Below are 23,944 nucleotides of genomic sequence, written 5' to 3' on the forward strand. Positions count from 1 at the left end.
TTTCAAGCCTTGTTTTTTGACTGATAATGGTCTCAAGCATTAGAAATAATGTCCAAACTATTGAAGCATGGATCCCATCATGTTCTATGACCATGACGCTTATAGACTACTGCTACAGATATAGTAAGTAAAACAAAAATTAACAAAAAAAAAAAAGTAAATTAAAAGGTCAGCACTTAACATTATTTGCTTTTAAATGAACTTGCTTGATGTTTTCTTTTTTGAAACAAATTTTACTGTATATTTTTTCCACAAATTAAATCATTGTTAATTGCACATATTAGCCTCCTGTTAAAGCACAATGCCACTAACCTGTGAATGTGAGGGCAAGCACATGCTTCCTCCAAAGCATATGAAGCCAGCCACCTGCTCTTTTCGAGCTGCCAATAATAGAAAATCACTGGACATGCCAACCTCACATAGCCAGGTCTGTAATATCTGCAAAATATGGCCACATTTGGTAGCATCGTGCTGAACAAAAGACAAATTTAAACTCATTTTATTCATGGTATACAACAGTATCCATCTAACAAATTTTAAGTGCCAGTATTTGTGTTTTTGTGGCTTTGCTTATTTTGCATTTTACATATTGCTGTATTTTAAGGTTGAAACATGATATTGGCTGTAATGGTACAGTGGGTCAATATGTACACAGCACAACAAATAGCACTTAATTTTGTGAAGATGCTTTAGATTGTTACTTAAAACATCGTTAAGTTTAAAAAAACGTCTATGTTTATATAAACTTCTATGTTTAAGATGCAGGTTCACAATCCTAATATAAATATGATTTACAAATGTATTGACTACTCCACTCAATTATCTAATTTAAAAGCAACATGATTAAAAGATAGATTGCATGAATTGCGTGAGTGACAGTAGACTAAAAATGGAATGAAACAAATCTGTACCGATAAATAAATATGTAGATCCCAGTAGATAAGAACATCAGCTAGTGGAATAGTTTGGGGTGAATCAGGGATTGGACATCATTTAAAGGTGATATTTTTTTCTCTCCCTCTTGTAATATTCAGCACTGAATAAGAGAAATGACCCACACAGCCCTGGAAATATACTGAACGTCATGATACCAACAGCATTCCTTAAAGACAATGAGGAATGACTAAGAGTTTCTGACCAGTGCAGAGTTTCCCCATAACTGATGAATCTTAGAGATTAGTGAATTGTTCTGTGTAAAATATGCTCTAGTTTCTGCAAAGCCTTCATAACTGCTCAAAATTGTTGACTCAGGTCATCATACATGCCCAAATATCCACCCATCCACAATCAAACTAATAATTCAAATATCTTTGAGAAATGTGATCACATTTGTAAGGCCACTGCAGTCACTAGAGTGAGAAGACAGTCTGGAATGCATACTGAACTAAGGAAAAGTTGCATATATATTCTGTGATTGTTGCTGTCACACAATCAAACATTCTCAGGTCAGCGAAAGCTTTTTTGTCCATTTATTTTAGTGTAATCATAATGCTTTTGTATTTTAGCTTTGCAATAAGCTAATAATACTCTCATTTAATTTCTTCCATGAAAATGAGAATTTGTAAGAAAATAAATGCTTCATAAAATGAGTAAAACATCTTCTGGTAGCCCTAGGAAGTTCACTGATTATGAATATGGGTGATAGCCTGAGCAAAGTGTTTCATCAGTTGTTAGAAGTGGAAAAAATAGCGTCACCAAGCTTGGGTGTTTAAAGTAAAACTCAATGTAAAACTGGTAAAAGATGCATATTAGTTTCTTTTAAATGCTTAAAATAAACATATGGAATGTGATTGCATATAAAGCCTGGATCGTTTCAACATTTATACTAATTAGACTGGTAAAATTAGTGACACAACAACAATATAGATTTTCAGTTTTCATAGAGTGCAAAACCTTATATAGCCCTAATGAATTTGCTGTTTGCTTATACGAGTTCAGAATAAACACAAAATAAAGAGTATCTGTCCTTGCTCGAAATATGGTTTCTGAATTTTTAACATTTAAAATACTGTGTAAGGTCCCCTTTTTGGTGTTATTTTGGTGCGATAAATGAAGGCTCATTTATACTCTCTTTACATATGTAAATGCATATGTCCATTTCAAACATTGTAACCATCACTGCCACATACTTCTATGCATCCTTTATGTTGGCATGGATGTTAAACACTACATCCACTAGAGCAGTTCAGGGTGAAATGTTTTTCATGACAACAACAAAGATGGCGATGTTGGAGGAGATGCTTATAATGTAACGTTACATAATACAAAAAAAAAAAAAAAGACGAAAGAGGCAGTGGTCTGTGAGGCCATTAAATACTTCTCGAAATGACCGTATGCATCCATAATCATCCAGAGAATGTGCAAACCTACAGGTGAACTGAACACAGAGTTCTGACTGAAGGCTTCATGCATATCTGTATACGTATTAAACTTTGAACATAAATGAATTTTTTGTGATGCTGAATTTTATAAATAGGACCCAACACTAATGTATTAAGTGATATATGAAGGGTTTTGAGATACTGGAAAAAATAAAATAATTCATTTACGAGTAAGAGAGTATTTACAAGGCATTTAGCAGTATGATGTTTTGGGAACTATTTCCAGTCCTAGAATAGTTTCTGGTCTCCAAGTTTCGGATCTCTGAAGAGATCTCCAGTAAACACAGCAGCACAGTCATAACCACCTTCACCATAATCAAATCAAATCAAATCAAATTTATTTATATAGCGCTTTTCACAACTGATGTTGTCACAAAGCAGCTTCACAGAATTCCAGTAAGACAAGATTTGACATGAAATGTAAAGACAAATGTAAAACCCTCAAGTGAGCAAGCCAGGGGCGACAGTGGCAAGGAAAAACTCCCCCAGCTGAGGAAGAAACCTTGGGAGGAACCAAGGCTCACAAGGGGTGACCCATCCTCCTCTGGTCAATCTACTGGTGATGATAGTTAGTAGTCCATGAGAACTTCAGTGTTGGGACAGCTTCAAGGCACTTGGTGGTTGCTGGAGCGTGGGCAGCTGGTCTGAAGCGTGGAGGAGGATCTCGACAGTCATCCATCAGTGTCCAGACAGACAGGTGGCAGTCGTTTACTCGGAAAGATGTAAAGGGATGGAATTAGTTTTGAACTGTTTTGTGTTTGTAAAGTAGAAAATATGAAAATTTCCAGAGTGTGGCTAATGACTCCGGCAGATCTGACTATGACAGCATTAACTAAAAGGAGAGAACCAGGAGGACACACAGACACGGGAGCATCCTGAAACACTGGCATCCCTCCGCTCCACCGTCAACAAACCTGAATGATCGCGAGAAGCGGCGGGACGACAGCACCAGCGTCTCAGTATACTATAATTCCCTGTGTCCATGGACCCCCCGGATCTGCCGCCTTTATCTATGGGGGAGCATTAGCTACCAAATGATAAACTAAACAAATGAGTTTTTAGCCTACATTTGAAGATTGCGACTGTGTCTGAGTCCCGAACATTTTCTGGAAGATCATTCCAGAGTTGGGGGGCTTTATAAGAAAAGGCTCTTCCCCCAGCTGAGGCCTTCTGAATTCTGGGAACATTTAAAAATCCAGTATTCTGTGATCTGAGTGAACGTGGGGGCTCATAATAGGAAATTGTATCTTGAAGATATTCAGGAGCAAGCCCATGTAGAGCTTTATATGTTAATAACAAAATTTTGTAGTCAATGCGGAATTTAACAGGCAGCCAATGAAGTGATGATAAAACTGGGCTGATATGTTCAAATTTTCTAGTTTTAGTGAGGACCCTAGCTGCAGCATTTTGAACTAGTTGAAGTTTTCTTAAATTGCTGCTGGTGCATCCTGACAGTAGTGCGTTACAGTAGTCAAGCCTTGAAGTAATAAAGGCATGTACTAATGTTTCTGCGTCCTGAAGGGATAAGGCATTTCTAATCTTAGCAATATTGCGAAGATGTAAAAAAGCTGTCCTAGTGATACTACCTATGTGTTGATCAAATGATAAATCCGGGTCAATTATGACACCAAGATTTTTTGCTGCTGAACCAGGTTTAACTGGAAAGTTAGCTAGATTTAAAATTAAGTCTGATAATTTATTTCTTGTCACTTTTGGACCCAAAAGCAGGACCTCTGTTTTGTTGCTGTTTAGGAGGAGGAAGTTACGCAACATCCAGCCTTTCACGTCTTTTACACAGTCCTCTATTTTCTTTAATCTGTGTTTGTCATCGGGCTTGGCTGAAATATACAATTGTGTGTCGTCTGCGTAACAGTGAAAGTTAATGTCATGGTTTCTTATAACTGTGCCTAGCGGTAACATGTATAATGTAAATAATAATGGTCCTAAAATAGAGCCTTGTGGAATTCCAAATCTTACTTTAGAATAATTTGAATTTAGATTGTTTACTTTTACGAATTGATAACGTTCCGTTAAGTAAGATTTAAACCATAATAGGGCTGTCCCTGTGATTCCAACCATGTTTTCTAACCTTTCTATGAGAATATTGTGGTCTATTGTATCGAAGGCTGCGCTTAGGTCAAGAAGCACCAACAGGGATATGTGGCCTTGATCAGAGGCAAGAAGAAGATCATTTGTTATCTTGACTAGAGCTGTCTCTGTACTATGATGTTGCCTGAATCCAGATTGGAATTTTTCATATATATGATTCTTATGTAGATATGAACTAAGTTGTTGGGCCACAGCTTTTTCTAAGATCTTAGACAGAAATGGCAAATTAGAAATAGGCCTGTAATTAGACAGTGTACTAGCATCAAGATTTGGTTTCTTGATCATAGGTTTAATAACTGCTAGTTTAAAAGCTTTGGGTACATGGCCCAGACTAAGCGATGAGTTTACTATAGTTAAAAGAGGATCAATAATAGCTGGTAGTACTTCTTTGAGCAACTTTGTGGGAATTGCATCAAGTGTGCAAGTTGTACAGTTTGCGGAGGTGATAATCTTCTCTAGTTCTAATTGTGGGAGTGGGCAAAAGGTTTCAAGTCTTTCTTTTACAGTTATATTATGTTTTATTTCATTCACATCAGGTGGCAGCCAGGATGGATTTGATCCTGTGGCTAGAGTTTGTTGTCTAATATTCTCAATTTTATTATTAAAAAAGTCCATAAAATCTTTACTGGTGAGAGTTGCTGGAATTAGTTGTTCAGAACCTGCTTGATTTTTTGTAATTCCAGAAAACACACTAAACAGTGCTCTCGGATTATTTTTATTATGGGAGATCAGCGAGGCCAGATATGCTGAGCGAGCTTTAGTGAGGGCATTTCTATACTCTATAAGGCTGTCCTTCCAGGCAGAATGGAACACTTCAAGCTTGGTTGATCGCCATTTCCGCTCTAGTTTTCGTAATGTTTGTTTTAAAGTACGGGTCTTATCGTTATACCATGGTGCGAGCTTTTTCTGTCTTATACTTTTATGTTTAAGTGGTGCTACCTTTTCTAAAGTAGATCGACAGGTATTTTCTAGGTAATCAGTTAGTACATCTAGGTCCATTGGGTCTGATGGAGTTGGAACTGGGGTCGATAGTTCTGGTAGGTTTTCTATAAATTGTAGGGCGGTAGATGGTTTTATTATACGCCTTGTAGAATAGCGAGGGTTCTTACATATATTATGGATAAAACGTAGCTCATATGAAATTAAGTAATGATCGGAGATTGCTGAGGATTGCGGTAAGATATTAATTTTGTCAATGTTAAGACCTAGTGTCAGAACTAAGTCTAAAGTGTGGCTGCAGTAGTGTGTAGGCCCTGTTACATTTTGAGTAATACCAATAGAGTCTAAGATTGAGGTAAATGCCTTTTTTAGTGGGTCACTTTCCTTCTCAAAATGGATATTGAAATCTCCTACAATTATAACTTTATGATTGCACACCGCTAGGTTTGTAGCAAAATCGCTGAATTCTTTCAGAAATTCTAAGTAAGGCCCTGGTGGTCTGTAAATGTTGCATAATAAAAATGCGTCCTTTTTTGTGACCGGATTTGTAATAATAGTGGAGAGAACCTCAAAAGAAGAGAAGGTGTCACATTGTTTAAGACTAATTTCTAGGGTATTTTGGTAAATTACACATACTCCACCTCCTTTGCCTGATATTCTTGGGCTATGTGCATAATTATAGCCTAGGGGGGTGGCTTCATTTAGTGCTAAATATTCATTTGGTTTAACCCACGTTTCCGTGAGACAGAAAACATTGAATTTATGATCACTTATAATATCATTTACGATGAGTGCTTTTGAGTTTAGTGATCTTATGTTGAGTAACCCAAATTTTAGTTCTGAGGTGTTGATGCTAGGTGTTGTGTATGATTTAATATTGATTAGGTTGCTGAAACAGGCTGATTTTGTTTTTCTACTTTTACATTTAGTTCGGGGGAAAGACACAGTCTCAATACAGTTGAACCTGGGTGACGTCTCAAGACAGTTCGCAGACGGTCGGTTTAGCCTGTCTGTCTGCGGCCTGGTCCCGGCTCTGGATTGTCAGCAGCTATCTACACTACTCTGCTGACTAACTAAAAGACTATGTGCTATACTGCAAGAAAGTAAGGCAGCACCCTCCCGCGTGGGGTGGATACCATCCCTACCTATAAGACCAGGCTTGCCCTCAAAACGTAACCAATTGTCTATAAAGCCCACTTGATTTTCGGAACACCACTTGGACATCCAGCAGTTTAACGCCCAAAGTCTGCTGTAAGCTTCGTCGCCACGCCGCATTGGTATGGGGCCAGAGCAGATTACGGCATCGGACATCGTCTGGGCCAGTTTAATCACCTCTCTAATATTACCCTTAGTTACCTCAGACTGCCGCAGACGAATATCATTGGCCCCTACATGAATGAATACCCTCGAATATCTCCTATTAGCTAACAGTCTAAGGTAATATCCGGCGCTCTGGCTCCCGATAAACAGCTAACTGTTACTGCCGGCGCCCCTAAAGGAGTAGCTAATTTCACGTGCCGAACAATAGAGTCTCCTATAACCAGAGCACTCTTAACAGGCTCCTCAGCGGGTGCTTCGCTGAGCAGGGCAAACCTGTTTGACACGCGAATCGGAGGAGCGTGGTGTCCCGGTGGGCTAGCTTTGGCCTCAGCGTTAGCATCAGCCTTAGCTTTCCGGCTATGACGCCGAGACGTCACCCATTCACCCCGCTGTGAGGGCTCTAACGCCGGAGTCGTGGGGGTGCTAACTCTCCCTAAGGCACCCGGAGTTGCTAACACTGAATCTCGCTGTTTATCCCTCAACAATAATAAGCTCCGGATGCGCACTTCTAGCTGGTCCACTTTATCCACCAGGGAGCTAACTAGCTGACACTTACTACAAATACAACCACTATATTTATCGCTAGAGGTGGAAAAGGGCGTTAAACTAAACATGCCACACTCTGAGCAGGCAAAACAGCCAGTAGTAGCCATGGAATTGCAGGTACTTACCGCTTTTAGTGAATTTTAGTAACTTACACCAAGAACGTTACTCCAGGGTCCGGTGGCAGTTTTAGTGCCTCTGTAATGAATATTCCTGCGGAGACAATCTAAAAGATAGATCTATGGATGGTTAGTAGGTTATAAAAACAGATATAAATATAGAAATAACAATGGAAACGAGTAAACAGGAAAACCCGAGCGATCAAAACAGCTTCCAAACGGGTACAGAAACAGCCAAACGGGTTCCATAATGACCTTCATCAACATCTAACACAGGAGTAAAAGAAGACAAAAAGCCCTAAAAATGTTTTGTGGAAAATGACAACTCTGAGCCCAGAAAATGAGCACTACAGGCCAGCTTTGCCAGTTCATACCAGGGCAGAGTGTTTTTTTTTTTTGCAGCCTTTAGAAGCAAGGGAAGACCCTCAGTGTCCTGAGCTGGTCACAGCACCCCATACTCCTGTAGAGACTTGATCAGCACTGTATCTTTAACATCGCCAAAGACCATGCGGATGTTGTTCGTGTCTGTCGCGCAGGTGAAGTGAAAGTAGACGCTCTTACTCTTCTTGTCCTGGTTTAGGGCCTGATGCTTATACATGTCACTAATGAAGTTCATAGCAGCTTCAGCATCTCGTGGCTTACCTGCAACCAGCACCCAACAGAGAAGAGGAATGGTAAATGCAATGAAAAATGAGTGTGAATATAGAGTAATAAACTAATTAACACTGAAAAAAGTATCAAGTTCCGAAACTGATCTGAAGTACAGCAGAATCATTCTGAGAGGAAACATTATGAGATTTTATCAGGAAAACTTAAAATACAATGTATATTACTGTGGAAATCAGTTATCATGAAAAGTGATAATGACAGTTCTATATATTTCTGCAGTGCCACTTTTCAGAGTTACAAGCTTAGGTATGTTACAGACAACTTTCATAGTGGCGGAGGTAATAAAATCTGGTTTAGGAAACACTATGCACACAATAAACATGACATTGCAGAATTTGAAAGAGCGATATTGCTGTGTTTTGTTTGTTGTAGTTTATTGCCTCATTACTACAATTCAAATGAGAAATTGACATCAATAGACATCAGCAACAGGAACATCACAAATACTATCATACATGCAGTTATTGTGCCTGAGAGTGAAACTTCAACCTAGTTCCAGCAGCAACATATACGTCTTGCCTGCATCCTGATGCAAAAAGGGGTGCATTTTATAGTTGCCATGGGTAACAGACAGAAAGGAGAAAGTGGATATTTGGAGACATAGAGGTATGCAGTAACCGTTTCACAGACACAACCGATGAAGGAACACAATCATGGTCAGGGTTTCCAGTATCAGCTTAATGAGGATGGATGTTTCCTTTTTCTTTTATTTTTTGCACTCTCCCATAAGGTGCTTGATTTAAGCAGCAGATTCATCTTACCTGCATATTTGGGGAAGTACACCTGCAGGTCTGATGTTTTTCTCAGCTAGGATGTCCATTTTGTTCAGAAAGAGGATGATAGAGGCATTGGCAAACCACACTGAGTGAATGGTGGTGTAAAACAGTGTTAGACTCTCCTCCATACGGTTCTACAACATAAGGAGAGAGAAGATGAGTGTGGGTTATTCCTTTTCCAAGAGAATAAGGATCAAACTAAGGTACTTTTTTAATAACACACAGGAAGGGTGTGGGGGACATATCAAAACACAAGTATTTCAAATCTTGGTTGAGACAGAGTTGAGGTCAAGACGTGTCTGATGCCTGAACTTTGCACTTTTTTGGACTGCAGGCACAAGGCTGGCTACACGAGAAAATAATCCACCAATTAGCACTATGCAGACATCATGTCTAAATCACTTACTGGCATAAACTAATGTATGTTCACAAGTTCTGCACATTTTTCCCCTCAATATCTTAAACTCACAAACTCACCAAACATAATGTGTAAATGCTGTGCATTCACTGTAGTTGTTGTGGATCTTATTTATTTAGGAAATGCAGGTGTGCGTAATGTGAATACAACTGTATATTAAATCTGTGATACACAAAACCAAGTGTATTTAGAATATAACATTTGGCACAATTATAGACCAAGTGTGTGTGAGAAATTTGGTCAAGCTTTTGGTAATGAGTCATGGCTGATTGACTTGTGTAAAATGAATGAATAATTGCTTAAGGAGGAAAGTAATGTTGAAAGAGAGAGAGAGATAGAGAGATAATGCACCTGTCAACAGCAGATGTAAACCTCTTTACTCAGATTGAGAAGGATAATTAGGGATTAAAAGTGCAGTAGGAAAAAAAAGCTTCACAATATCCTCCACTCACATCCTTATTGTTCTCCTCAAGGAGCTGGTCATACTCGCTGAGGGAGGCTAGAAAGATGAGGGATGTCATATTCTCAAAGCAGTGGATCCACTTCCGCCTCTCCGATTTCTGTCCTCCGACATCCACAATCCTACAGCAGGGAGAACACGTTTGTTTGAGGCAAGGACTTCTTAATCCTTATCATGGTATTGGCTTTTGCAATTCAGATACTGAAGAAGGCTACAACATGTAAATGGGTCTTCCATCCAATCACAATATTTTTTTACTGTGAGTTGACCAATCAGAGTGCCAGATGAGGTTCTGTTGGTGTTTTGATGAACCAGAATGATCAGAAGGACCCATGTAATCTATCAAGAGTAATTGATCTTGGCCAAAATAATACTGGCCTCACTAGTGTATTTATTAACAATTGATACGTCTGATTTCTTTTTTGACCATGTGCTGTGTTGCTCTTTTTTCCTCCTTAGCTTCTGGAATAAATTTGTTCAGTAATGGCCCTGTCTGATCATGTCATTCATTTAACAAGGAGGAAATAGGCCAGACAGAGAACATCAATGGCTTTGGACACAATATTGCATCCAGGAATTTCTACTGTTGTCACAAGAAATTACAATAAATCAAGCGTGACGAGGAAAACATTCAGAATTGTCCTGATATCTTCACCGTCTCAGTATTGTGGGTCCCGCCAGCACAATTGTCTACGTGATTTGAAATGTGAGTTATTGCTTATTACTTGAGGTGGCTAAAATTATAGTATTTCATAATATTTTACAGTGGGGAGGGGGCACAAAATTTCAGTGACTTGATCTAAAAAGCCAAACCTGTCAATTCATCCTAAAATGTAGTTATGAAACAAGTACCTATGGGTGTGCTGAGTCTCTGATCACACTCCTAAACTGACCCACGTGAACTAAACAATCCATCTCACTTAAAGAATGAATGAATAGAAAAAATGAATGAACAGTCCAGTTATACTATATTTTTTTGACAAAAGAGTAATAGAAATAGGTTTTAATCATTTGAATAAAAAAATGAGAAAAGAGCTAATTTCTCAATACATCTTTATTAGTATAATTTTCTTGTTCTCTTTTGAGAACCCTTGTTTGCATGAGTGTGTGTTTAGAACAAAGGAAACTTGCACAACCACATGCAGCCAATGGAACGTCATTGACATCCAAAGTCAGATTATTTTTAACATTTCTATTAAAACTTTATTTTATATTGTTCACATAGCTAATTTTGAAAAAAGGAAAAAAATGGTCATTTTGTCATATAGTGTGCCCAGCAAGCTGAAATTACAAGGTCAAGTTTGGATTGATGTAAAATTATATATCATAAATTCTGATCTGGCTGTACAGGTTTGCACTGCCACCTACGGAGTCATACTGAAGCCACATTACATTTCAGTTGGGAGAAAAGCTTTCAGATTCAATGATAGCCACAAAGTAGATATTTAGGCCTTTCTGACCTGCTGTCTAAAGGCAGCCATGACAAAGTGTTTAAGTGGATGTTTAACCCTTTTTCTGGTGTGTGAATAAAGTCAATATGAGAATATCGACTGTCAAAAAAAATAATAAATAAACAAACAAGAATTAATTTGATTATCAGTCAACAACAGACAGGAGTTGCCCAGTCAGATGTAAACAGTTACTCAGTGATATCCTTCTTCAGTATCATTATATATTTTGTCTTTAAGATAAACAATAATATGTTCTGCATACTGTGGATATTGTATGCAATTAAAGAAAGCTGAATGTAGTTCTAGTTGCAGTGCATTTAAGGATTGTTCATTCATTCATTCATTATCTGTAACCCTTATCCAGTTCAGCGTCGCAGTGGGTCCAGAGCCTACCTGGAATCATTGGGCACAAGGCTGGAATACACCCTGGAGGGGGCACCAGTCCTTCACAGGGCAACACACACTCACACCTACGGACACTTTAGAGTCACCAATCCACCTACCAATGTGTGGAGCAGGACTTGAACCCACAACCTCCAGGTCCCTGGAGATGTGTGACTGCGACACTATCTGCTGCGCCACCAGTTACTATTGACAGGCCATTAATAACGGGCTGGGGAATATCATTATAAAATTGTAAACAAGCTTATAAAAGGTATGAGTGTATTTACATGAAGTGTTAATTAGATTTGCAGGTAAACTTGTTTATTATGATAAAATTACTTGTAAACTACTTAGAGGACTGCATAAATATAACAACATAAACATATAACAATTCATAATGAGGCCATTTACTACCACTTTCAAATTTGGAGAGAATATTTACCAGTGTATATTCCTAGATTTACACATCAGATAAAGACACTCAGAGATTAGTTTACTAAAAAGAGTCAGAAGCAGTTAAATCATTTACTCTTATTACCTCAGAGTTATCTTCTCCACTACAAAGGAATAGTCGTTGATCCCAGTTGTTGGAAAGCGCACTCTCAGAACGTCCTGTGCTGTGGGGATGTAAGCTGGGGCAGCAATGCGGTCCAGGTTGTTCAAGAAGCTACAAAAGCACAGTTATATTAAGTTTAGTATCAAACAGCATAGAGAAAATAATATAAAACACGTTAATATCTGTGTGTTATACATGTTGTTCATCAGGGACATGCAAATATAAGAAATTGTTCATTAGAGAAAGAACACAAGGAAGTTGTTATCTTTGAAGATGTATATTCTGTGTTACGCTGGTAGTGCATGTGTAGCCTGAGCCTTAATTAAATGCTGTCCTGGGTTTGTTTGTTTTTCTTATCATGAAAATGTTCTGAGAATTGAGTGTGTAGTAAGAGAGGACCAAATAACAGAGAGAAAGAGAGACAGAGAGAGAAAGAGAAAGGGAGATGTCAGGAAGACAAGGAAGGGCATGATGATTAAAGGTAACAGGTAAAATGCCTCACTCTGTTTTTACAGGAAATTAGACGATAATGAGCAGTTTAATGTGGAGTTTAATGAACGGATGCTTCTTAGCTTGTTCATAAATTAAATACTACAAATAACTGGTGTAACTTGGAGACACTTTGTAAGCACAACGTAAAAATACACCGAATTTCCATAACATGAGTCTGACCATAAACATTAGAATAATGTATATATTAAATAAGTAATTTTTTCCAGGTTCTACTCATACTCCATTTTTTTTACAGCTATTGGGCGCCATCTCGTGGATATATACGGTCCTGCCAATCTTCATCAGAACTAAGACAAGCAGTATGTTTACCAACAAATGCATGTATTTGTTGCAAAAAAAGTATCTATTAGCAATAAACTTCCGTTTTATTTATTTATCCATTAAACAGATATATCACTGAGTTTTTCATCTTCTCAATTCAATATTAAGACACAATTTGACTGGCATGTTAACGTTTTTGTTATTTACTATAAGACAATAAATATGTGTATTGCTGAGGGGTATATTCCTTATTTGTTTCTCAAAACTTCATATAATCTGTAAGCAGTTATTCAATTTTGAAAATAATATACTGCTGCTCTCCAACCATGGAATATGACTATTTTCCGCACTATAAGGCGCACCTAAAAAACTCAAATTATCTCAAAAGCCGACAGTGCGCCTTATAATCCGGTGCGCCTTATATATGGACCAATATTGAGCCAGGTCTCGCAACTACGGTAAGCAGCCGCCTACTTCATTTTCTTCCGCGCGCGGTGCATGCTGGATATATACCGTTATATATATCTCATTTCCATTTGTTTTTTATGTAAAGACCCCAAAATGGCTCCTATTAAGAGACACGCATATGACGCAGAGTTTAAACTCAAGGCGATCAGTCACGCAGAAGAACACGGGAATAGACGAATAACTTAGTAAAGTGAGCTTTACGTGTTTATTTTGTGTGTTGTGTGATTTTAACGTTTGAGCAACGTTGAGTTATTGATATATTGTTATCGCTTTGCACTATTTCGAGTGTTACTATATTGTGATTATTATTATTATTGAATCGAGGAAAAGTCCCCCCCCCCACTATGTGGGGTACATTAACATTGCACTACATGTTTTACCTTAAACTACGCTGGGTTGTAATCTATTAATAAAGTTGAACTGACCTATCTGACTGTTTTGTTGACATTCCCTTTAGCGCAGCTCCATCTAATTGATGCATAACGTAACCCCGAGCCTCTACTGTAGCGTCTATTGTATGCGCCTTATAATCCGGTGCGCCTTATATATGGACAAAGTTTTAAAATAGGTCATTCAATGAAGGTGCGCCTTATAATCCGGTGCGCCTTATAGTGCGGAAAATACGGTAATTTTATATTTTAGTTTGATTAAAACTTATTTTCTGATGCTATTCTTCTTCCCTTGTCATTTTGAAAGGTATCTGCAGCCGTGTACATCACTGTGGACACAACACATTCCTTAACATTCCTTAAAACACTTGCGAACTACAATTATATTAATATTAAGCTCAATTCCACCATCAAATCAATCAATAAATCCAAAGGTACTGTAGTGGAGGAAGGCCCAGGTATGCTGAACCTTTTTCTTAAGACTCTGGATCTAAATCAAGAAATGGAGAAATTTTAAGATTCAGAATTCAAACTCTATACACGGTATTATTTCAAGTCAAAGAATACTTTATTAAAAAGGAATAATAATTATTTGATACATAGCATAATTATCAAATTTTAACAGCGGGATCAACGAAGGTGAAGCCCATCTTATGACTTAATAATTGGCTAGGCTATATGACTTGTGATAATATGTGTTGCTAAATGAAGTAAATTAATATTTAAATTTATCAAGAGACTTAATTAGACATCATTCATTCACTCATTCATTCATTATCTGTAACCATCCATCCATCCATCCATCCATTATCTGTAACCGCTTATCCAATTCAGGGTCGTGGTGGGTCCAGAGCCTACCTGGAATCATTGGGCGCAAGGCGGGAATACACCCTGGAGGGGGCGCCAGTCTAATTAGACATCAGCTTCTGAAAATGATATATTTATGAGCTTGCTTACTCTTGGTGCAGATCATCCATCCGATGGGTACAGCGGTTCCGTTGCAGTGACAGCAGAGAGTCCAAGCCTGGCTATTCCGGTTCTTCCCGTGGGAGCTGCTGAAGCTGGGTTCGCTCAGGAGTTGTCCCTCAGAGCGTTGTGACGTCAGTTGAAGAATTTCCTCTGGCTCACTGTCCTGGTGGGGAGTCCCCAAATGAGGGGGGTGTCGAGAGAAGCACTCTGTTGTTTTTTAATTTTCAGAAGTGACGTCTTGAAGTCTGCATATAACGTTAATATTCTAATTATCAACTAATCTCAGAGGTGGCACCCTAGTCTGGCCAAAAATAGGGTTCACCTGCTTTGATCAGCTGTAAACGAGGCTTTGATTGGGCGACAAAAAAATGACAAACTCGCTGAAGGAGTTATTTCTACAGGATACTATCTGACTCAATCACAAAAGTGTGTTTTAAAAGTGGCTTTGAGGTGTTTCCACAAATACTCCATATACTGATGAGTGGTGTAGGCTACTGCTATGCTGGCTTCACCTGGTTGATATAACAGATGTAGAGGCAGAGTCATCAACTCAAAGGGTGAGACCCCAACTGCATCATGTGGTGTTGCACGTATGGCCATCAGTACAAGGGGTACCTTTCTTTTGCAAGGGGGCTCTATGAACAGGATTTGAGGGTTGAAATTGGCAACATACCAGACAGCCTTTTGTTATGGCAAATCTAAAATTAATCTCTAAGTATCACCAGGAAGGAAGATCAATGCTCAAAGCATTCTTTGGGGAGACCAGAGGAATAAAGACATGCAGTCAAGGATTCTCTCTTATCTCTCATTTATTGAACAAAATCATGCAGTATATATATGACCCCAGTCACGTACACCATAATGCTTTATTACATCAACCCAAACATTCCCTTATTGGTGGATCCTAGTTTATTATTGTCAGGAGAAATGGTTGCAGGTGAGATGTCTCTTTCAGTTTGTTGACTCCCTTCTTCCACTCTATTTAGTCTCCCCTACTACTCGCAGAATAGCTCTTTTCAGCACTTTCCCACAGTCTCCGCTATCTCCTGGGTCACAGTAACACAACACAATGTAACAAGTCCTTTCAGGTCACAAGCACACTAAGCTGCACACTTAATTTAGTAAGAATTAATCAAGATTAATCAATACCATTACTCCCTGAATATATTGTATCATTAATATAAATCATTAGTTATCATTAACCATTACTCATTAGTGTAAATCTGCATTTTTCCCATCACATTCCTCCCTTTTTATGAATTAAAAACATCAGTGCGTGTGAACTTTAATCATAATATTGCTAAAAGAAAATGCAAAAGATAACATCAACCACAGACTAGCTAAGCTTTCAGTCTAGGCATGATAACTCATGCACTTAAAAAAACATATTGAATGATTACATGTGATATGATTACATGTCAAATGATTAAATCAAATAATTATTTAAACTTAAAAAATGATAAAATCAACTTGAAATCAGCATTAATAAATAAAAAGTGAGTTTAATGTAAAGATTTACTCCCCATCCAATGAGGCATAGATTGGCTGGGGCATTTCAAGAGGCATTTCATCCAGCGGAATTCTCTCACGACCAGAGGCTGCAGGGTCAAGCTCCATGTACACATCTGCACTCACCATACTGAATGTAACAGAACGCTCAATAATTTTGATGATAAGATTTCTGATACAGGGAATAATACAACATCCGATTAGTGACATTAATAGAGAAATGATCACCGCGACAGCCAGTTTCAACCCCAGTGCTCCCCATTTGCCAAACCATGCCATCCAGTCATTATTTATGACTAAGTGAAAATCCATACAACTCCTCATTAAAAGTTGTTAACTCCTTCATCGCCTCAGTGAACGACCCGTTTGCTACTAAGTGATTAGGAATGAAAATGCAGCAATGATCACCAAACGTGTGACATACACCTCCCTTTTCAGCCAAAATCATATCTAGGGCAATTCGGTTCTGATATGTCATTTGTGAAGTGTAATGCAAATGTTCCTTCAGAATTCTCAGTGTGTCACGAGTCATATTAGCCAGACGTTGTTGATTATACCATATGAAATTTATCCAATCTACATTTTTGTTGACTGTTACCCATACAAAAATAGACTCAAACCCTGCTGCTATAGGGTTCTGTGCTTTGGATTCATCGGGGATCCCACGTGGAATGCCTATTGCATCTAAGTAAATCAAACGGTCCCCCATGAAATTTCTCTTGGCCCTGTGAGTCACCCTTTTAGTCAGAAGGTCAGACAATTTGGATTCAGGAAAAATAAGAGTCGGCTCTGCCAACATGACTAGTGCACGTGTACCTGTCCCACTTCTATAGCGCAAGGGCGCAAGCGGTTCGATACAACACACATTATGTCCTTTGACAAGTTTCTGGTGTAACGCTCATAGGGAGCATCCAAATTGTCAACATAATCATCTGGGTTTTCAATCATCCCTGTAGGGGACAACATTAAGAAAGATTTAAGCCATGTGGGACATTCACGATGTATAACTGAATAATTGAATGTTATTGAGCCAGCTGCTAGAGTGCAATCTCTAGGAAACATATAGCCCCTCTTTATTGACTGGTCTAAGATGTCTTCATCCTTACACCTTCTACTTTTATTCCCCTGCAGTGAGCATTCTATCTTTAATGGATCTGGATGCATTTTTCTCATGTATTTGGCACAAGTGGAAGCATTTTAAGGAAATGGCAAATTGGAATGTCCCGGGCCCCCATACAGACATGACATGATGAATTTGTGGCTGTTGTGACAGCGTATTTAGCTTTTTGATGCCAAAGATTTGTACCTGACCGTATGTTGTTGCTGGGATAGCCTGAACCTTGAAATGACCTAGTCAATGCTGGTGCCAACAACCAAATGATTAACAGTTGGTTAACATTCATTCTTGCTACACAGCATCGCTGTCGTCTTTCTGTAAGGTTGGTGCCTTTTGCAGTGCATCACGTGGATCCAGGGTGCGCGTTCCTCGACCTTCACCGCAGTTTCAGTAGTGAGCAGGACTTGGAAGGGCCCCAACCACCGTTGATTTCTCCAGTGCTTATGTCTGTGATCCTTTATCACCATCCATTCTCCTGGTTTCAGAGAGTGTAGCTTTGCCTCCAACGACATTCAGTTTGCATGCTCCTGTGAAAGCCACTAACTCTGCTGCTTGTGCTGATAGAGAACTTGAAAGCCTGCCAGAACACAAACACTCATGCAAGGTCACAACTGCAAATCCCACTCTGTTTTTCCCGCAGTCATCGCGAGATGCGGATCCATCCACATACAAATTAAGATCAGCGTTATGAATTGGAACATCAGTTAAATCAGGCCTGGAGGAACACACCTGTGAAATGGCTACTAAACAGTCATGAGGTTCTCCATCATCTGATGTAGGGAGTAAAGCTGCTGGATTTAAAATTGTACAACGCTGAATAGTGACATTGGGCAATTTGAGCAGCATAACATGATATGGCAACCATCTTGCTGCTGACAAGTGAGATGTTTTCTGCTCCAACAAAATCATTGAAACTGCATGTAGGACTAACAATGTCAGCAGATTGTAACACACAATATCTCGGGAGGCTAAAACTGCTCTCTCTGCTGCCACTACTGCACACAGACACTTAGGCAAACCCTTTGTCATGAGTGGATAGTCCTTTCCCATGAATTAGAGCAGGTAATGATGCTTCTTGCTCTGCATAATTTAGAATCCACTGTCTATGGTAGGATGTCATACCCAGAAAACTCATCAGCTGCCTTTTAGTTACAGGTTTTGGAATTTGGCAAACTGCCTGCACTCGTGAGGAGGACAGTGATTTTCCCCCTGCAGCTATGTCATGTCCTAAACAAGACACTTGTTGTTGAACAAATTGAAGTTTTTTCTGACTGACTTTGTGTCCCCTCTCTGCTAAGAAACACAACAGTGCTATTGTGTCTTCTTTGCATGTTTCTGCATCAGGTGAACACACCAGCAGATAATTGATGTATTGTACAAGCTCACTCCCCCCTGGAAAAACAAAATCTTCCAAATCAGCCTTAAGAGCTGCATTGAAAATAGTTGGGGACTCAGCGTACCCCTGGGGCACGCGTGTCGATGTCCACAATTTACACTTGAATGAAAAATCAAACCAGTACTGGCTTTCCGGATGGACCGGAATGCTGAAAAATGCATTTGCTAAATCAATTACAGAACAATGAGTACTATTTACAGGTAACTGCGATAGAATTGTGTGTGGATTCGGAACCTCTGGCGCGCGCGGTTGAATGGCGGAATTTACAGCTTGTAAATCCTGTACAAACGTCCATTCATCAGGCTCCCACAGACCACAGATTTTTTTCACCGGAAATATTGGAGTTTGGACTGGAGATTCTGGACACGAAACGGTCACCCCAGCCTCAACGAACAAGTCAAATACCGGGGTGATACCCTCTGCAGCATCATGTTTCAGAGGATACTGACTTTTTTTTTTGGTCGGTAATCGCTTTTTGGAGTGACCACGACTGGTCAAGTCAAGTCAAGTTATTTTTTGCCCATAGACACTCAGGAATCATTGTCAACTCCCCAGTAGGAACTGAACCCCCTACGCAGCTCTGGCCTGTGTGTGTCTGCGGATCGACGAGTTCAACAGTGCGAAAAACAGAAACCATAGCTGTGTAAGGGATTCGGAAAACCCCTGTTCTCCTGCTTCTCTGTACCCCACCATCATTTTCCCAATTTCCCAAAAGGGTGCATTTATGCAACCATGGACCCAAATCCTCCCACTCATCCTCACAGGGCTTTGTCAGTGAAACATGGGCTATAGTGCACTCAATTCGGCACTTTTTCTGAAATCCTGAATTAAACAAATGCCTATGTGAGGGTGAGAGAAGGACCTGTGCTGCAGAAAGTCCATTTTCCCAGTGTAGCGTATGTTGGTCATACACCGTGACCTCTGTGAATATAATTTTAATATATATATTTATTTGTGTTTATAGCGTTGACCTTATCCAAACTCTTATGATCTCTGATATTGACTTAATGATATTAATTAAAGTTTATAATTAGCTTAAGCAATTAAAACGTTAATAATTAGTTTGTGAATGGGTAGTAGTCAAGCTAAGTGAGTACTTCAGGATTTTCAGGAAAATTAATGAACAAACTATATACACCGTGATTTCAAATAATGAAGGTTTTATTAACAAAGAGAAGGATATTTACTTAACATAGCGCATGATCTTGAAATCTCACGGCATCAACGCAGGGGAAGCCGATTCGACTTTAACGATACGCTAGGCACTCTGGCTTGTGACTAAAGTGTTGCTAACTGAGGTTTAATTAATACAAAATTTATCAAGAGACTTGATTCAATTTTCAGCTCTGGACATGCGTAAGTTTAGCTTACTTTTCGTCGATTATCTCCACTCGTTGGGTACAAAGGCTCTCTGAGGTCCTGGGAGTGATGGCGTCTTGTTTGGTTTCGCTCCCGCGGAAGTTTCCGGGCTGGGTCAGCGTGGAGTTCTTTCTTTGTTGGTCAAGTCGCCTCGGGCGTACTCGGAGCATAATGGCGCCGGCGTCAGGATCCTCTGGCTCAGTGTCCTGAGTAGGAGGGTCCAACCATATGGACGTTTTGGACGAAGGTTTCGCTGGTTACTGCAGATCCAGAACTGAAAATCGATTCAATAAACTTACTTATTCTACGACTTTCTTATATCTCAGCGGTGTTTTCTTACTCTGGCCACGAATAAGTTCACCTGCTTTGATCAGTCGTGAGATTAAACTTAGATTGGGTGATAAAACATGAACACAATTAAAAGAAAAGAAGATATTCAAATCACTCGACGTATTAGTAAGGCTTCATACTCTAGCTAATTCAAGACGTCTCTTGTGAGCTTTGATGAAGTCTTTTAAGGTTCTTCTTTGTTTCGTTCGTTGGCGTGAAGAAGAGATAGGCGTCTCACTTGGAGAGGTTGAGCTTGAAGAGATGTTCTGAGCTGAACCACTGAATTGTGTTGTTCTCTTGTCTCTTTCTGTTCTGCTCGACTCTCCTTTTTTTTCAACTCTCTTCTGTGTGCCGAGCTGAACTGTTTTTCAAAGCCAGCGCGGTCACGCCCTAATGGGAGGCGTCCTTTTCCGATTGGATGCGAGTTTGAGGCTCACGTGACTCTCATGAGGGAGAGAGAGGAGGGGGAGTTTGAATCAGCGATTCACAGAAACGGAATATAAATTTCGCGTATTGAAATTCCTTATACATGTTAGTAATATATAACAATGAGTATCCTGGATTATTAATATCAAACATTTACATAAGATTTCATCCTGGGTACGTTGTGTTTACGTCCCAGTTACAATGATACGTTAGAAGTATTAATTCTGGTGTTAATTCACTTTTCTAATCAGAGACAGAACTTCTTTTCATGGTTAACAACAGTAATACACATCATTTCATTAGAAGGTGGACGTTCATCTGAGGACACAGAAAGTGACATTAATACATATTGTTTATGCACATTAATCAGAATTTGATTTCATTTCTGTTATTTGTTTAGACGACCCCGAGCGAGGCGTAGTTTCGCCAGTGTCCATTTGGGGTCGCTGTTGGTCCATGCCGTTGGTTAACGAGAGGTCACGTCGAGTTCAATCAGTTTGACCATCTGGGCTGTCTGTTTAGTGGGCTCGAGATAAGGACTGAGACACTTAGGAGCCACTGTCATATACGGCTTATGACTCCCCACTCTTGTTTGATGTCCTTTTGGTCTAAGAGCATCATAAAGTGGATTTGTTATCTTTATGTTTCTGAAGGGAGGAACTGTGTCGTAGCCAGGTTCTGGTCAATCCTTTGATGTAGACCTTATGTGCGTGCGTAAGGGTCTGTGTGTGGGGGGGGGGGCTGTAGGATCTTTGCATCCCTGTGGTTTGTGGAATGTTGGCTTCGGGACCAGACGAAGGTCCTGGTCAGAGTGAGAAAGATTTAATTCAAAACTTTTCATTTCTTTATTTCTTCATTTTGATTTTTCATCCTTTATCTCGTTATTCGGTCCATAGTCCACTACATTCCCCCCTTTCTTTTCAGTTTTATGGTTCGGCAGGGAGCATGGAGCTGAAAAGAACTTTTGCTGTGGAGGAAGGTGAGATCAGAAAGTATATTCAAACACATTTCCAGAGCTGATGTTTTCCTATCAGTGTATGGGTGCATATGGAATGTGTATGTTTGCATGCTGAAGGGATTCTAATTATTTAGGGGTAGGTCTTGTTCAAACGCAACCTCGAGAGCTGATTCTTCGACATGGCCTTCGGCTTCATATCTAAAACTTGGGGGTTCACCTCTCTGGGCTCTTTTATGTCTAACGAATTTGACCATTTTATTAGACCAAGTTTCTAACCTGCTCTGGAGGGCTCGAGTGCGTTTGAAATAGAACCAGGCTATACCAAAAGTCAAGAGATATCCTAATCCTACCAGGGTAACTAGTAAGGTGTCCGGAGTGGACCATGCATAGGTGACAGGCTGAACTGGCCATAGGGGTTGAGACGACAACTCTCTAAGAGTGTTATCTATGGGGGTTAGATCAATGACTTGGGTTCCCTCTTATTCTAGGCGAGTTAGTGTTTTAGTATCTAGCTCGATGGTGTGTTTGGAGAAGAACTCTGAGATTTCTATGTCGCTCTCATATTGGTCAGGGTTTAGGTGATACAGGGCCAGGTCTCCTACGTGTAGGATTGCATTTACGGGGACGTCTACCCAGAAGGTTTGGCGAGGAAGGAGTTCCCTTTCTGAGGTGTCATGTTGATCATAGGTTAGTAGGGCCTCTCTAAAGGGGGTGTTAACCAACCAACGATTTCCAATAATCTCAGCTTGAGTACTAGTTACTAAACGTCGGGGTGTGACGACTACCGGGCATTGAGTATTACTCATCATAGGCTTGAGGCCACAGATCCCATTTGCGCTGTCATGAATGAAAGGTTTTCTAGGGCACAAGTAGTGAATATATTTAGTGAGTGTGCACATAAGCAAATTGGGTACTAGATATAGGTCAGGATTATCGTCTTGGTATGCTACAAGAGATGTTGTCTTTACACGAACGTAGGCAGAATCTTGCCAGAAGCCAACGTTGACAACATCTTTCAAACGGCATATGTTTTCAGGCGCCATTATGGGAAGGTTAATGATGAATGCTAATTATCGGTCTTGAGGATTAACGTAAATTGGGATGGCGCTACCTAAGGTATAGGCTAGGTGGGCCTGGAGATCAGTAACTACTTCTCGAGTTGCTGTAGACAAAATCTCCTGTACTAAGGATAGAGGCACCAGGTAGGGAGGAATTCTCCCCATGGCTAGGCTATCCACAGAGGAGCTGATTTCTTGTAGCATATCAGACAATAACATATTCACAAGCTGGATGTGGGCAAGGTCAAGTTGCACTACTGAAAGCATAGAGTTAACCGTCTGGAGCGTTTTGTTCAAAGCGACACTGTGAGCGTTGAGCACTACGACGGTGCCACGTAGGGTTTGCCCAATTGTTTGCAGGTGCTGCTGCTGTTTGTCTAATTGGGTTTTAATGTTTGGAATTTCAGCTTGCAATTCCCCCACTTGACGTTTAACAGTGTCTACATTGACGGCATTGACGGCGGACGTTCCGAGACTCAGTAGTGATCCCACAGTTGCAGCTGCCATTAGCAATCCGCCTATGAAGCGTTTAGGTCGTTTGTTAAAACCATTTAGTTCTGATTGCGTTACGGTAAACTTTTGTAGCTGGCGGAGCATATGAGTTACGTCGGCTTCAGCATGGCTGATAGCTTCCTCAGTCCATCTAACTCCATTCCGGCCAGTCTGCAGAGTGGTTATCGGTAGGTTTTTGCTACACGCTTCGGCGGGATTCAACCGTACAAATACTCTCTGGGTATGGAGGCGGCAATTAGTGATTAGCAGTCCCGGCTGGTCTTTCAGTATCATTCCTGAGTCAGGACCCGGTTCAATCACTTCAGGGAGCACGGCGGTTCCTAGGGAGCCGACGATCAGGAGAATGAGCAGCGGGGCCATCCTACCGGAAGAGATGCTCATGGTTAGACTTAGGGTATTTACGGCGAGTCGTTTTAGACAAGTTATAAAATTTTTCATTAAACCCCCCTTTTGATAAAAGTTTCCTAGGGTAAACACTCTACAATAATTGACGATGAGGGACTAGGGTCTTGCACCCTGAGTGTCCTCAGTCTGGTTAGAAGCTCGTTGCCTG

At 39.9% G+C, this 23,944-nt stretch overlaps 1 protein-coding gene across 1 annotated transcript in view; it reads right to left on the reverse strand.

Annotated features, from left to right (window-relative positions):
- The window catches only part of LOC136671575 (guanine nucleotide-binding protein G(q) subunit alpha-like), a 141,133-nt gene that overhangs the window by 73,159 nt on the left and 44,030 nt on the right, over positions 1–23,944 (reverse strand). Inside the window, exon 3 of the mRNA XM_066647309.1 lies at positions 12,108–12,236. Within this exon, the coding sequence (XP_066503406.1) occupies positions 12,108–12,236 (129 nt within the window). The remainder of the gene's footprint in view (positions 1–12,107; positions 12,237–23,944) is intronic.

The sequence above is a fragment of the Hoplias malabaricus genome, chromosome 16 (genome assembly GCF_029633855.1).
Source record: "Hoplias malabaricus isolate fHopMal1 chromosome 16, fHopMal1.hap1, whole genome shotgun sequence".
In the NCBI taxonomy this organism is placed as follows: domain Eukaryota; kingdom Metazoa; phylum Chordata; class Actinopteri; order Characiformes; family Erythrinidae; genus Hoplias; species Hoplias malabaricus.